This window comes from Ursus americanus, chromosome 6, assembly GCF_024610735.1.
Source record: "Ursus americanus isolate L20-20 chromosome 6, mUrsAme1.1.p, whole genome shotgun sequence".
Lineage (NCBI taxonomy): Eukaryota > Metazoa > Chordata > Mammalia > Carnivora > Ursidae > Ursus > Ursus americanus.
In genome coordinates, this window is record NC_142132.1 from 27,954,243 (window position 1) to 27,970,614 (window position 16,372).

The 16,372-nt window shown below is 45.2% G+C and overlaps 1 protein-coding gene across 4 annotated transcripts in view; it reads left to right on the forward strand.

The window, feature by feature from the left end:
• Window positions 1-16,372, forward strand: part of DNMBP (dynamin binding protein) — a 105,815-nt gene that overhangs the window by 69,668 nt on the left and 19,775 nt on the right. For all 4 annotated transcript variants that reach the window (XM_045784319.2, XM_045784336.2, XM_045784329.2 and 1 more), the window contains 2 exons: window positions 13,922-14,115; window positions 14,964-15,063. In XM_045784319.2, the coding sequence (XP_045640275.2) occupies window positions 13,922-14,115; window positions 14,964-15,063 (294 nt within the window). The remainder of the gene's footprint in view (window positions 1-13,921; window positions 14,116-14,963; window positions 15,064-16,372) is intronic.

A 16,372-nucleotide genomic window follows, 5' to 3' on the forward strand; every position in this document is an offset into this window, starting at 1 on the left:
GGAATGAAGGACCTTTACAGAGAGAAAGAGGACGCTGGAGTTCAGACGAGAGTCAAGGCTTGGCGGGCTGCAGTAGAATCCCGGATCGCTGCACAGCAGCAAGTCCCGTGTTTTATAAATAATGGGTAACCACCCACAACTGGGTCTTAAAGTCTTTTCGGTGGGTTACAACTAGCATTTTTGAAGAATAAAATAGAAGTGAATAGAAAACGCACATCTAATGTAGAAGCGTGCACATAATACTTTGAGTGTGTGTGCACACGGGTATTATGTGTTATGTATATGTTGAGTCACAGTGTAAAGTGTGGGGGCCACAGTAAAAAAATGTTTGAAAAACACTTAAATCTGACCCCCACTGTTTTTGTAACCAGAGAGATGAAGCTCAGAGAAATTGAAATGTATGTCCAAAGTCAGTGCTTAGATCAGGAATAAATCAAGGTCTCCCAATGCCCAGACCATCAGGGTTGAAGCCAGAAGCACAGCCCTGAGTTCCCAGGAAAGTATTGTGTTAGGGGTGTCAGAGAAGGGGCTTCAAATGGAGGGGGCCGTAGCCCAGTGACACGCCGCAGAGATATGGGAGGGGTGTGGACCAAAGAAAGACCTTGCATTTGGCTGGTGGGGTGAGGAAGAGGAGCAGCCAAGGCCCAGGGCAAATTACAAGGAGTTTAGGAGGGAGGCGGTGATGAAGATAGAGAAGCAGTTCCTTCAAAGTTCGGACGGTAACTGCTGTGGAACAACAGAATCCAGGAAAGTCCTGTGTTGTTTTCTCCCAAGATGAGAAAAAGCACAGATTTGAAGGCACTTTTGCCAGTGTTACATAGCTCAGGTTTTAGGACTTGATGGGGCAAGGTTTCTTTTCATTGCAAGTGTGGAAACATGATATCTTTGTAGCTACCGACTGGATTCAAACTATAGGAATAAAATGTCTATCAGTCAATCCAAGACATTAGCTTTTCATCCTGGCTGATTTCATATGCTGATTGCAAGCCGTGAGTGTGGCAGGTGTCGTGAGGCCTCTGCCACTCTAGAGACAAGGGGTGTACCCATCGGAGTCACGGCCAGCAAAACAGACTGGAGTTTCACGCTCAGTAATACAGGTGGTGGCGGTGGGACTGCTCTACTTCACCTGCTTGAGTGTTCTCAGAGCACCTTGTGCATTTCCCTCTAATTTCATAATGTTACTATAAGCACGAGCCACTCAGCTATTTTTAGCTCACAAGGATGTATTGAGTACCAAACACTGTTATGTGCTGGTTAGACCTCGATTATCTGAAGAGCCTGAGGAGGGATGGGGCTCCTCCTCCCGTCTGGGTGGGTGTGAACCAGATGTCCTTGGGACCAGCTGTTCCCTTTCTTTTTCTTTCTCTCTTTCTCTCTCTTTCTCTCTCTCTTCTTTCTTTCTCTCTCTCTCTCCTTCTCTTCACGATTTTGCATTTCCCTGAACTTCTGCTTTGTCCCCTCTCGTTGCAGACCCACACTTCCCGTTTACTCATAGTTTCTACTCCCTCCTCACTTCAGATTACACGTAACCGACTCCTCCCACACTGCCTTGGGGCATTATTACAGCTTCTGTTCCTGTCTGATCTGCCTGATCCCATAATTCAGATTCCCGGGAGAGTGAGTGTAAGTGACTCAGCTTGTGTTTTTTAGTTAGTCCCCATCATATGACCTAGCCATTCATTGATTGGGCACAAATCCATGGTCCAGAACGGTAGAGGTCAAGTCCGGGATGGGGGTCACCTGGTGTAAATCATTGCGATGGGGACTGCCGATGGTGCCGATTTGGGATGTAGTGGGCTCTGGAGGTGGCAGGGGTTCTGAGGTGTGGCTGGTCCACACCAACCCCATGTTTGGAAGTGGGTGGAGGTATCTTTTGGCTGTCACAGTGGCAGGGTGCAGGGAACTACTTGTTTAGAAGGCAAGGAACAGAGATGCTAAATGTTTTCAGTGTGTAGAACTCTCCTACCCAATGAAGAATTATCCTGCTCAGAATGCCAATTGTGTCCCCATTGAGACATTGGAGAAGATGGGTAAGACTTGTGCCTGCCTTCAGGAACTCGCGGTTTTGAACAGAAAACAGCCTATAAACAAACAATTAAAATAGTTTCGTAAGTCCCTTAAGGGGGACTGTTAGATACCTTTCCCCCACTTGGCCCTACTACCTGTGTAACCTTGTGTAAAGCATTTAATCTCTCTGTGCTGCAGTTTCTTCATCAGTAAAACAAGACGATGACAATGTACCTATGTGACCATTTTACGAGGATTAAGTGAGTTTATAGACGTCTACGCAGCTAGAACAGTGCAGTAGAGCCTGGCGCATGGTCACGCTGAATAAACACGAGCCGCCACCATCATTCCACCAGCACGGAGATCCCACGTTGCCTTTGAATACAGTTCAGCAGGGATTTGGTAGCCAGTACTTGTCCTTAGCACTGTACCAGGCATCGGGGGTATCCAGAGAAGAATGCTCCCCCACCCCCGGCACACACAGGAGTTTACGGGTCAGTCGAAGAGGTGAAATGTGAAACCAGGAATCCTGTACTACAGTACCCAAGTCTAGACCATGAATGCCGTGGACGGTCAGAAGGGGGAGGCTCAGTCCTTACCTGAGTTATGGGAAAAGGCCTTAGGAAGATGTTTGAACTTGGGCTAAAGCTGAAGAGAGTGAATAATGGGGGTTGGTGTAGGCAGAAGCGGGGGGAGCATTCCTGGTTGGGGAAACTTTATGAACAAGGGGACACAGTTGCGGTGACAGGAAGGAGCACAGCGTGCGGAGTCCTGAAGCACTGAAATCTGAGAAGCCAGATGGCAGTTTGGACCAGAGCTTGAGGAATAAGGTGAGCGTGTGGTGAGTCACCCTCTCAGCTGTAATCACGGAAACTGCGTAGACGCCCTCTGTGGGGCAAGGAGCCGCTGGAGAGGAGAGCAGGTGTCTGAGAACTGAGCCGCAGGTTGCGGGCGGGCGGAGGAGCGATAGGGCGAGATCATGTGAGGAGGTCAGGAGAAAACCAGAGAATTTAAGAGAGAACGGCCAATGCTTTGAAGAGCCCCAGGGAAATCAAGGAGAATGCCGTTGGATTTGTTGAGGGGGTTATTGGTTGACTGAAAAGACAATATTGCTGGAACAGTGGTGATTCAGATTACTTGCAGAGGATTTCTGTGGGGGAGGAGGTCCTAGAAGGAGGGCATGAAGACCACTCTTTCAAGACCTTTCACTAAAAGGAGCAAAGACCCGTGACCGTAGCTGAGGGGGCACAGAGTCGGACAAAGCTTTCCTGTGCTTGCTTTTTAAAATCAGGGTCTTGTTGCTTGTTGGAGGATAGATGGGTAGGCAGGAGCGAAAGGAGAAGGAAAGGGTAAATACGTGGAGGCAAAAGGACATATATGTAGGGCCCTGTTTCCCCAAAAGTTGGGAGATGATTGAAGCGTGAGAAGAAATCAGGCCCTCCTGAGGTTGGAATGATCCAGTCTGGCAGACTCCCACCCAACCCAGAAGCCTTGCGCTGGCATGAGGAGTTGTATCCTCAAGCCAGGTTGTCTGTTTTCTCCACAAGCCATTACCTAAATTGTCTTTGTACGATGTTTCATCAGCAACGTAGGAAGATTGGCCCGGGAAGATTGCAGGTCTCTGTAAATCAAGAGACCTCAAGGAAAGGCAAGGTATTGAGTATGGACAGGAAGAGGTGAGGCATCTTCTTTCATGTGGACCGGAGGAGGGGTGAATCGAAGCAGAAAACTTGCAAAACTGTGGCAGGCCTGGCCTTAAATGGGATGTCAAAGCGGGAACTCAGGAACTTGACTCACCCACAGAGTGGGTGCCGCGGAGTTTTCCAACTTGATATTTCCTGAGAAACCAGGCAGTGCCCACACTGGGCATGACCATCAGGGTGTGACGGTGCCCACGCACAGCGATTGCTCGTGGGAAGGGCCACATTTGTATACATGGTTCCACAGTGGACCTCATTGTACCATATCAAAAAACCCCTTTCTTCTAATTGTGAACTGAGAGGAGACCGATGGAATACATTGTGTTTCATTGAATCTAAAACACCATCTATTGTAAGACACTGAATAAATTTAGGTACCATTAAAAAGGAAACTTCTAATTTAACACGTTATTACTTGGAAAACACATTTTGCTTTTAGAGATGTTAAAATGTGGGGGGAAAAAGTGCATCTTAGCACCTCCTGAAATGTGAAGATACTTCTACCTAGTGCTGACCTCACAGCAATGCTTCGGCAAAAAATATGGTAGAATTCCTCTAACTCTTTCCTCAGTGCTTTGGAGATAGGGAATTCGATTTTCTTGCTCTCCAGCCTCTGCCCTGCTTAGAGAAAGATTGAAATCTGATTTACGCCCCGTGCCACAGGTCCTAAATTTTAACTAAAACTTTAATCAAAGTTAGAATAGTTCATGATTTTTAAAAACCTTTGGGTAGTGTCTTTTACCCCAACTACAGCAGAGTAATGCTCAGGGCACTCTAAGTTATAATATTGTTGGCATTTAGTAAGTGCCAGTTGCCGTGCTGAATCCTATGGATTAGGTAGACATTAGGCATGCACGAACGTCCAGTAGCGTCTAAGCTTTGTGACTGTGGTAAAGATAGTATTTCCAGAACCTAGTAACTTGGCATATCATAGGTGCTCAGTGAATGTGTGTTGCCGAGTGAAATATTCCATTTTGGGGCACAGAATATGTACGTCAAAAGTTAAGTAGGGTTTTATTACATGTCCTCTTCCAAGTTGAGAGAGTTGCACTGTATTCCTAGTTTTGTGGTATCTATTACAATAAATGGATGTGGGAGTTTTTCAAATATATTTTTTTCCCTGTCAGTTGACTTGGTCATATGATTTTTCTTCTTTTGCCTTTTGATGTGGTGAATTACATCGTTTGATTTTCAAAAGTTGAACTGGCATCTTATACCTAGAATAAATGTGACGTGGGAGTGTTTTAAAAAAAAATAATAAAGTAGTACAATGTGTTTTGTATTGCTGCTTGAGAAGAAGGGAAGCTTAGGGAAAAGACCAGTCCAGGGATTAGAGAGGCCTTCATGTAGCTGGGCTTGAAGGACAGTAGGTGAGCAGAAAGGCAGAGGGACAAGCTGGGCTTGTCACGTTCAAGGATGAAGAAGGGAGCAAATATCGGAGTCCCGTGCGGGTTCCATAATAACGGCAGCAGGGGCCCCGTCCTCAGGGCCTGCTGAGAGGAAATGGCTAACTGCCTAAGTGAGTCCAAAGAGGTTTACATACCGAGTGCCACTCCTCGTGGGACTAGTTAGTAGTTGACGTGGTTACTGCAAACTGAGAAGAGTAAGTGAAGTAACAGGGTAGCAAGTCATATCAGATTTTAGATCTTGGAAGTGACCCACGAGGCCCAACCCATTTGTTATATAGACATGGAAACAACAGGCCAGAGAGGTCATGTAACATGTATGAGATCACCCAGGAAGGATGAGAGGCAGGGCTAGATCCCAGGGCTTTTTTGAGTACTTTATCCACCACTCCTGCCCTCTCAAGATCTTAGAAGCAGTTCCACTTGTAGCCCAGAAATGGAAGCCAAGGGAGATACAGGCGGATGGAGTGACTCCTGGGCTGCCCAGAACTTGGTTAAACCAACACAGCACTTATGATTGGGGCCCCAGGGAAAGACCTGATTTATATTTCCCTGGTTTTGAGGTTTTATTTTTTTTCCATCTTCTAGCTAGAAGATAAGATACTAGTATATAATGTCAGATATCCTGCGTTTAATGAGATTTTACCATCAAAATCAGATCACACTCCAGAAAGAATCTTTATTTTGAGAGATTGGATTCATTCAAATAAATATAACCAAAATCCTTAATGCTTAAGTTCATTCTATTTTGCATTATTCCTTTGTTTCATGAATTTATGTTTTGCCTGTTCAACTTGTTTCATTAAGTCAAATAGAAATAACTTTAAAGACCATCAGTTTAACCCTATCCCGTTTGCTGTTCCTGAACACAGGAGAGATGACACGACTTTCCTGATGAGACTAAAGAAAGCTTTTGAGGGCATTTCAACTTTTTCTACGTGCCCGATGGCCTAGCGCTCTGCTTGGTGGCGCTCTATTAAATATTCATACAGTTTTGTAGTTAGAACTTGAACAGGATTATGATTGAGGTGAATTGATTGGGGGGTGCACAGTTATAAAGGGTACATAAAATACCATGAGGGCAGGTGGAAGGAATGAAAGTGAACCACCTCATAGAAGCTGAAGAAAGTCTAGTTTTATAGAGAAGGATAGAAACATAGCCAGAGGGGCTCGGACACGAGCAAATTTTGAAACATTATTAAAGTTGGAAATACAATGCCAGACATGGCCATGTGCTTACGGAGAAGACATAGAATCCAGCACAGGCCTTGACCCTTCATAGAAAGCGCTGGCCCTGGGTGCTGGTTTTGAATATGCAGCTTTCTCAGCCCTGCAGTCACCAGCAAGCCAGTCACAGACAAGCCCTGTCATTGCTTTGTGCCCGTTTTCTCATTTGTAAAATGAGAGCAATAATAACTTCCCTCAGAGACTTGGTAAATACAACATTAGATGTGTTTGCGTTTGGAAAATAAAGCTTTTCGCATAGAGGTTTGTTGGCTGATTATAATAAAAATCCGCTTAATAAACTGATAATTTATTCCTAGTGAACTGTTTTATGAAAACTGTCTTTGCCCTCTTGATACTTTCACCTCTTCCACCTAAAGATTAGACAACAGTAATAATGTCCCACCAACAGAGCACCCCTCTAGGAGTTGTGTGTATTTGGTAAGTGTTCAAAAATGGTGTTTGAGTTGGTCCTAGAATTAAAGTTCCCATCCTGGCAGTATAGGAAATTGCAGACTCCTGTATGTGGGGCACTTGACTCGTCGATTCTTCCGAAGGCCCGGATGGGGCCTGGAAAAGGAAGGGGCAGATGAGAAGTTTTGAGCTGAGTTTCCCTGAGGTGGAAACCCTCCAAGCAGGGATTGTGCTAGAGGCCACTTGCCCCGGTCGGCAGGCAGTGGCTGAGCAAAACCACAGGGAAAGTCTGTTCAGTTGCTGTTGAAAAGCCAGCAAGACAGTGCCCCAAGTTAGACACTGAGCAAACCTTCTCCAGATTGGAGTCTTGTAGGTGCTAAAGGTAAAGAGGCGGTGGGGGCAGGGTGGCCCTGCTGGAGTGGTGGGAAAAGCGGAAAACCAGGATTTCTGATTGCTCTGGTTGGGCCTGGGGGGAAGATGAGCAAATTTACAAAGACCCCTTTCTCTGGGGGTTTCCTAACAGATTGCTAAGCAGACAGTGGGGGGTTTGCTTTTCAGCAGCCTTTCCTGACCCACCGTGTTCAGCAGTCTACAGGGATCGGGCCAGGAAAGTGACCTCAGAGTATTAAAAAGTGAAGAAAGAATTTGAAATGGATTAACAGAGTAATTGAGAACTGTCGGTATGATAATATTCTCATTTTATAGCAAATGTTCTTTCTTCCACTTTTTTACTCTTTGTCATATCGACGTTACATGTTCACTGCAGAAATACTAGAAAATACAAAGAAAGGAAAAAAAATCAATTTCCATCACCGTCAAGACTTTCTCATTTTCAAATATACGCACTGAAAGTATTTTCCCTTTTTAACGAAACTGCAATTCTTTCATAAGCTCTTGGAATATGCTTTTTTCATTTAACCACACACAGACAACAATATAACAGCCATGTTAATAAATATAAATCTGTATCTCAATGGCTATAATAGCATTCGGTCACGCAGATATGCCGTGATTTCTTTAACCAGGTCCCTTTGGGGAGAAAGTCGGGCTGTTTCTGCTCAGGTTGTTTCTGCATGTTTTTACACCTTGGGGAACATCCCTGCCTATAACGACTTGGGCATTTGTCCAACAATTTATGTATAATAAATTCCTAAAAGTAGACTCCTGGGTTAAAAGGTTTGACTTTTTTTATTTTAAGAAGTAGAGAAAGTAGGGATGCTGGGTGTTTCAGTTGGTTAAGCCTCTGCCTTTGGCTCAGGTCATGATCCCAGGGTCCTGGGATCAAGCCCCACGTCAGGCTCCCTGTTCAGTGGGGACCCTGCTTCTCCCTCTCCCTCTACCCTTCCCCCGTGCTCGCGCTCTTTCTCTCTTGCACTCTCAAATAAATAAAATCTTTTTTTAAAGCAGTTTTTTTTTTTAAATTGTATTTGTCAGAGAGAGCACAAGCAGGGGGAGATGCAGGGGGAGAGAGAGAAGCACTGGAATGGTTTGCCTGCAGACAGAGTAGCTGTTGGTCAGGGGCCCAGAGGCGGGAGCCGGAGCGGGTTCGAATCCAGTCCTGTGCTTACTGAGCCCGTTAACGGAGTTTCTCATCATTCCTCCTCCATACAGTGGGGACGGGGATATGGTAGGATTGTTAGGATTAAATACGCCAGTGTTTGTAAAGGGCTCAGAACAGTGCTCGACACACCCAGTAAGGGCCCTGTAAGTATTTGTTAAAACGGGAGCTGAGAGGAGCTGCACTAGCTGGTGGGGGGAAGCGGCGACGGGGCTCACCAGCGGGGGGACTCACTGTGAGTGCTGCCGTTCGAGGGGCCGCGGGAAGGGCTCTTTACCAAAAGCCGTCATCTCGGGGATTGCTCAGAATCTCACCAGTAGAGAAGTTTAGTTAGCTTGACTCTCCGTTCAATTACTGGTGATACATTAATAGAGTCTTGTGAGATTGAGAAGTGCTGGTTCAGTGCTTTCACAGCCTTCTGCCCCAAATCCGGCTCCTGCCCTTAGGCAGGTTTTCTTTTTTCTCTCTTTCCCCTTTTCTCTTTTTCTGGTTGTTGTTGTTGTTTTTTACATTGGTTCTTTTTAAGTTTAAGTGCTTGCAAGCTGTGAGTGGGCTCCCAGTCCCTGTAAATTCCTCTGTGCTGATCTGTGCTGGGCCCAGCCCACGGAGATCTGCATTCTGATGGCTGCAGGGTAGGTCCCCAAAGTAGGAGGGCCGGGTCCCTGGGCAAAGCCCCAGCCTGGGGCGGAGGGGGTGCAGCAGAGAGCCAGGTCCTAGGGCAGACAAAGTAGACAAGTGCCACTCACTTCACAGCGTGGCCTCTTAAGTGAGAGATGGATGGGCCTTCAGAATTCTTCCCTAAAAAGAGCGTCCCCCCAAAACAAAGCTGAGTAGGAGTAGGCGAAGTGAGCGGTAACACTCTCGGATTAAAAACTCCTGAAGTGAAATCGTGACTGTTTCAGGACCGGGAAAGGAAGGCGGGAGGGGAAGGTGCTGAGCCCTAGCCGAGCTGGGCCGCAGCCTGGCGCTCGTTCCCCTCAGGGGGACTCCAGCTCCATCCTTTAGAACCGGCCCTGCCCTGATAGCCTGGGGGACTCGGGCGATTCATATGTAAATGTGGGAAAGCCTGGGGGAAATGCCTACCCTATTCAAAGGATTTGGGGGTTGCGGAGCATTCCAGAGCTCTGGGAAGATTCCGCTCCGCCTGTTACCCGGGGACTCACACGTCCTCCCCCCGGCAGCGGCCCTTCGGCACAGCAGGTGCGTCCCGGGGCGCCGGAGCTCGCGGCGGCAGGTGGGGCCGCAGGAGCAGCGGCGGACCTTGCCGGCCGGTCAGAGGCTTCCCCGCCAAACCCAGAGCTAGCTTTCAGGGCAAGGCCAGAAGTGAGTGGCTTTTCTCCGTGACTCTGCTTTCAAGTGTGGCTTGTGGAGTTGTGGGAAGCTGCGGGTTCACTGGACCCCTTCCAGCCCGTGCTGCGTAAGGAGCCTGGTGACGCCCACTCACCTGCGGGGGAGGGGGGGCACCGGGACTTCGTGGGGGTGGAGGGACCGGGAAGGGGAACAAAAGGGGAAAAAAACGTACGAATCGTTTGATCAAGGAGTAAATTTGTGCAATCAGTTTTGGCTCCGGCCCCTAAATTCCTCCAGGGCCATCCTAGGAAGGAGGTGGGAGGTGGTCCGCACACTGCCGGGAGGCTGGTACCGGCCTCAGCCTCCTCCATGTGCTCCCTCAGCTTTTATTGTTCTTAGAGAAAAGCGGATTGTCCAGGATCTGGACAGAGCGTTCCCACTTGGTGCATTTCACCGCAGTCTGGTGCAGACGGCAGGTTCCGGTCCATGGTGGGAAAGGAATTAACTTCTGTCGAGTAATGACCTTGTTACTCCCTCAACAGCTTGGGCAAGCAGGTACTGTTACCCTCATTTTACAGATGAGGACATTGAGGCCCAGAGGTAAGAGTGGCCTTGGCCGGGGTTCCCCAGCTAAAGCAGGGACGAGCAAGATTCCAAGCCCGTCTCCCCTGCAGCTAGCCGAGCGAGGAGGCCACCTTCTCTCACTCGGTCGTCCCAGATACTAAAATTTAGATCAGACTTTCTCCGTAGGACCTATTTGGAATAATGGAAAAAGGGTTTTACTTTAGGAGTCATTTCAAGCCAGATATTTCTAGTTTGACTTAATCTTGAGAATTAATATGTGTGTGAAGCTTCAGACATGTAGAATTTTGTCAAAATTTCAGATACATTCCACAGGAATTTTAAATCATGCTAAAGTGTTCTTGGTTTTGTTTTAAAGGCGGTCCAAGAGTTTATAAATGCACCTGCAAAAAAAAAAAAAAAAAAGCATCATGCTGATAGTTTAAAAAAACTGTTACCATTTCTTTTTTTCTCTTTTAGTAAAAATTGAAAATCTGAGTTTCTTAGTGTAGGTTGCTGGCTTTTGATTGATGAATACTTGGTGGCATTTTAAGCTTTCAGCTGTTAAAATTAATAGAACTTTGATTCCTGAGAATGGAATAATTTCCAGGGAATTTTAAAGATTTGAGGCAAATAAACCCCTGACCTTTTCTAGTTGAGATTCCAGGCTAGGGAGGCAAAATGGTACAGGATTAAGTGCAGAGGATTTGGATTGAAATATATTTAGATTCAAATTCCAGAACTAAAATTACAACCCTGGAACAAGTCAGTCAGCCTTTCAAAACCCAGGTTTTCTATTAAATCAAGTAATAATACAACTTCAGAGTTTTGACATGAATATTAAATAAGCTCAGGGACATAAATATGTAAAGCGCATTGCCTGTGGTAGGAATTCAGCCAGTGTTCTCCCTTTCAGAGCTTTTTAGTCCTGTATTAAAAATGAGCGTCTTCTAAAAATAACATATCATTAGGTTGTACACCTGAAGCGAGTATGTCAATTATCCCTAAATAAAAAATAATTTTAAAAATGAGTTTCTCTTCTCAACTTGCCACTTATGAAACCATATTTGTGAGACCCTATTGCTTCAAATTGCAAAGAAAATTTGAAACAAGGCTATAGAAAGTAAATTTTACATATGCAACAATTAATTTTTGATTATGACTTAGCACTCTAGTGAAATAAGAGTTATGCTTGAAATTTTGTCATTCTACCAAAAAAAGTTTAAGAAAGATATTTTCCGATTATGTCTTTTTAAACTTTATTTTGAATAATATAAAATTTATACATTATTGCAGTCGTACAAAGAACCTCCTATGTCCTTTATTCACATCCACCAGCGTTTAACATTTTGTTGGGTTTTTGTGTTCATTCTGTCTATACACACACACACACACACACACACACACACACACACTTTTTTCTGAGTGTAGGTTGCATATATTGTGTCTTTCCTTAAGGTTCCGCGTGTATTTTGTATGAACCATGGATTTTATACATGACCACATAGATTTGCTATTTTAGGAAAATTTTCACTTATTTAATTGTTTATCTAATTTACAGTCTATATTACAACTTCACCGATTGCCCTAGTAATGTCCTTGGTAGCAATTTTTTTCCCCAGATCAGGACCCAGTTCAGATTCACACATGGCATCTGTTTGTCGTCTCCTCAGTCACCTTTGATTGGGAACTGTCTCTCAGGCTTGTCTGTCTGTCTTTCATCCATCCATCCATTCATTCATTCATTCATTCATTCATTTTTTTAAGTAAACTGTATACCCAGTGGGGGGCTCGAACTTGTGTGACCCCAAGATCAAGAGTCACAGTCTCCTCCGAGAGAGCCAGCCAGCCATCCGTGCGCCCCTCTTTGTCTTTCATAACATGACATTTTGAAGAATACAAATCCTCGGTTTGCGTGTGTCTGATATTTCCTCAAGATTTGTTTCAGATTATGCATTTTTGATGGGGATACCACATAAGAGATCTTGTGTTGTTTCCAGATATGACAAATGGAAAAACATGATGTCTGTTTGCCTCTTACTGGTGATGTGAATTTTGTTTACCCAGTGTTCGTATTCTCCCTTTCTCTACTATATATAGTCACTATTTTTCATTTTTGTAATTAATAAGTAATTTGTAATAACTAACTAAAAACTGTGCAAATATCCTTATCCTCAGACCCCGCTGTCAACACCATAATCCATTGATGATTTATGCCTGGACCACATTTTATTCTGATCATTGCAAAATGCTGATTTTCTAATTCCCGTCATTTCTTCTATATTTATTAGTTGACATTATACCATAAGAACAAACGTCCTCTCCCCCATTTATTTATATACTTATATGTTACCAATATGAATTCATGGATTCTCATTTTAGTCAATGGATTATAGTCCATTGCCGTGCTTATTTACTCTGATACTCAAATTGTACCAGATTTGGCCAACAGGAGCCCCTTTAAGCTAGCTCTATGCCTTTTGGAAATACCTCCATCATTTTGTTGGGCGCTTTCTTACTTTCTGCCGTTAGATATTTCTGGTTCACCTATACCTTCCTTGCCCCGGTCTTGGAATTAGCTATTTCTCCAAAGAATTCTGGTTTCTTTTAGTGGAGAGTGGTTTTTAAAACCCAGAATCTGGGTGCGTTCTTTTTTAAACATTGGAATTCCCAGGTTCTTTGAGAAGGGGCAATGGGGAAGATTTTTGAAGACTAAAATCTGCTGTGAAAGCCTGGTTTTCCATAAGCAATATAAACACGCATGTTTTTGCTGCTTAGATCTGCTAAAAATATTCTTGTGATCACACCCAGATTAGTATATTGACTTAACCAAATTCGTAGTTTTTTTTTAAGTGGATCTTAAGGAATTTGAAATAAACTGAGCAGAGATTGCTTCATTGTTGGAATTTTCTTCAATTGTTTAGTGTTTAATATTTATTTTAAATGAACAAATGCCATCCCATCTTTGTAAATCTCATCATGTGTAGCTAACTAATGCGTAATTGTAAAAGCTAATGACAAGGTACGTATTTGTTTTTGTTTTTAGATCATGCGGTTTGGTCCTACAGAGCTGCTTTTGATTGAAAATACCATTAAAAAGAACATCATCTTTCTGGTACCTTTGTACCTTCTAGGGCATTTGAAATAACAAGGTGCCCAAGTCCTTATTATAATGTTTCAATAGGGAGAATCTGAATAATTTTTTGTATATTTCATTGGGGATGTTTATCCTCCGTCACAGTGACTGGAACAGAGTAGGTCCTGTAGTCACCCGGTTCTCAGACAGCTAATTCCTATCGAACTCCCATCTTCTCCCTAGTTGGCTTGTCATGTTCCCCGTGATATTCTTTTTCATGGGCTATAGCAGTGTTTTTAACTTCCAGCTTGGTATTTCTGCTGCTGACCTCATGCATTGGGTTTTTTACCCAATTAAGTGAAAGCAATTCTTTATAAGAACAGCGCCTCTCTCAGCCTCTTCCCCAAGAGGTTGTGGACGCTGATTTGTCCTCCCGAAATGGGCCAGCTACTCCTGTTTAGGACAAATTTGAGAAATGTTATCACACACATGGGAGAAGTTCTCTTTGCAGAAACGGCTTTCTCAGCACTTTGTTCATAATCAGAGCTGACGTGTGATCGGATTTCCTGGTGTTTGACAGCGGCGAGACTTTGGTTCTCAAGGAATGTGTTCTTTTCAGTCTGAACTGTTGAAGAGTCTCGCTTTCACACCCAGAGCTGCTGACCAGTTCTCTCTTCCCTTCTAGAAATGACGCTGCTCTCCTCCCAGTCTTCGTCGCCGGTGGCCCCTCCTGGGTCCATGTACACTGAAAACCCAGAGCAGAGGATGCTGGAGAAGAGAGCCAAGGTGGTAGAAGAACTTCTCCAGACGGAAAGAGACTACATTCGGGATCTGGAAATGTGCATCGAGCACATCATGGTGCCCCTGCAGCAGGCACAGGTGGGAGCCGTGGGAGAAAGTTCGCTTTACCCCGAACGTGATTCTCCAAGCCGGGAGCGTTAGGTTATGGGCGCTTTCACCACAACGGTTACTGGGTTTGAAATAAAGGCGGTGGTGCTGCTGCTCTTAGTTGAAGGGTCCTGCCATGCGTGTGTCGTCAGCTTACGCTTTCAGCATCCTGTCCCTTCCCAAGACTGCCGTTAACTTCCCAGACTTGCCGCAGCAGCTCCCGGGACATGTCCTGCTTCTGTGGCTCCTGAAGACCTCGCAGGCTGTCCGGATGGCCACCGCGTTGGGACGGTGGTCTGATAAACAAGTCTGGGGATGGTGGGCTCCCTGGTCTCACACCTGACGGTACAGCGTTTACTCGGGAAACCCTGACCGTTGTGTGTGTGTGCAGCTCCTTGTCTAGATGCTGGCGGTAGGGAAAAAAGGTTAACAGCATCCTGGGGAGTTCCTGTCCTTGTTGCTGGTTACTGGACCATCTGGGCCTGGCTTGGGTTCATATATCTGGAACATTCACTCCTAAGAACTAGGATAAGAAATGGGCACCGCCATCAGATTTTGGGTACTGCATGGGAATTTGTATCCCAATATAATGCTAGACCAATTGGTAACACGGTCCTTTACTAAGGTAGTGGGGGAGGGGGTCGAGCAGAGAGTAATTGGATCAGGGACAAAGAGTGACACTAAAGATAATGTTGGCACGCTTCTATTCTGGAATCTTGGTGACAGTGAGTGAAGATGACCTTGAACGGTTTTGTATCATCCTTGAGATGTTCCTAGTATGAATGGCATGCCATTAATGTCATTTCCATGCGTCTTTACCTTTTGTTTCCCTTTCTCAGATACCAAACATTGACTTTGAAGGACTTTTTGGAAATATGCAGATGGTGATTAAGGTCTCAAAGCAGTTATTGGCCGATCTGGAAATCAGCGATGCTGTAGGTATGAGCTCCTGCTGTTGCTTCAGAAGCAGCCCCCCCCCCCCTTTTTGTTAAACTTCACGGGTAGGAGGTAAGGGGTGAAGCAGCCCTGCTGGTACTAAGTGGGAAAATGAAGCTCAGGCTACTTAGCTCAGAGGTCACTTGGCCCTCTGCTTCCCCTTTTATCTACACCTACTTTGAGGCACCGCAGGACGTTAGCAATAGAAGAGATTTTAGATGTCACAGAGGGTGAGTTTTCTAGACTGATGGTTGCAGCCTGTTGGTGGGTCATGAGATCACTAGAGCAGGTTGCACCTGGTATATATTTTTTCAATAAAATAATATAGAAAATATCAGAATGTACTATAACGGATAAGCACAGCTACAGTTTTTTGACACTTATTTCAACTCTACATATAAGTATACTGAGTCATGATTTAAAATGTCACTCGTGGGTCATTGTCAAAAATGTTTGAAAAACAGTCATCTGTTTTTAATCAACAAAAGAACTGTATTAGTTATCTATCACTGTGTAACAAACTGTACCCAAACTTAGCAGCTTTAAATCAGAACCAGCATTATCCCCCAGTGCCTGTGGCCGAGGAGTCTGGGAGTGGCTTAGCTGGGCAGTGCTGGCTCAGGGTCTCTCGTGAGGGTGGTCAAGCTGTTGGCCTGGGTCCTGGGGCTCAAGGATCCACTTCCAAGGAAGCTCACTCAGTTCCTGAGGCCCTAGTTCCTTGCCCTTTGAGCCTCTCCGTGGACTGTCCTCAGGACATGGCAGCTGGCTTTCACCAGTGAGTGACCCAAGAGGGTGGGAACGCTCAAGATGGGAGTCCCAGTGTCTTCTCTAACCTAATCCGTCACTTCTGCCATCTTCTGTTGGTCACACAGACCAGCTCTGGTACAACATTGGAAGGGACATCCTACCATTTGCCGTTTTCCTAGGATCACGGTCACAAGATGCTACCACAGTTCTAGCCGTCCCCCTACATACATGACAACATCCAGCAGAAGGGAAAGTAACCCTGTGTCATTTAAGAGTGAGCAAAGCTTTCCCAGTGCTCTCCTACCAGATTTCTCTTTATTTCTCATTGGCCAGAACTGGGTCACAAGCATATGCCTAAGCTGATCACTGGAAAGGAGAATGGGATCGTGATGTTGGCTTAAACTAGGCAGTGTTTACCCGACTCACCTGGGAGAGGAATGGACGCAGGAACAGAATGCGGGCAGGTTAAAGCTTTGGCGAGCCTCTGCTACTAGCAAAGGGCAGGTTGGCATGCGTTGCATAAGCAATTTCTGGGGAGGTCGAGTTTATTTTAATATATTGCTTT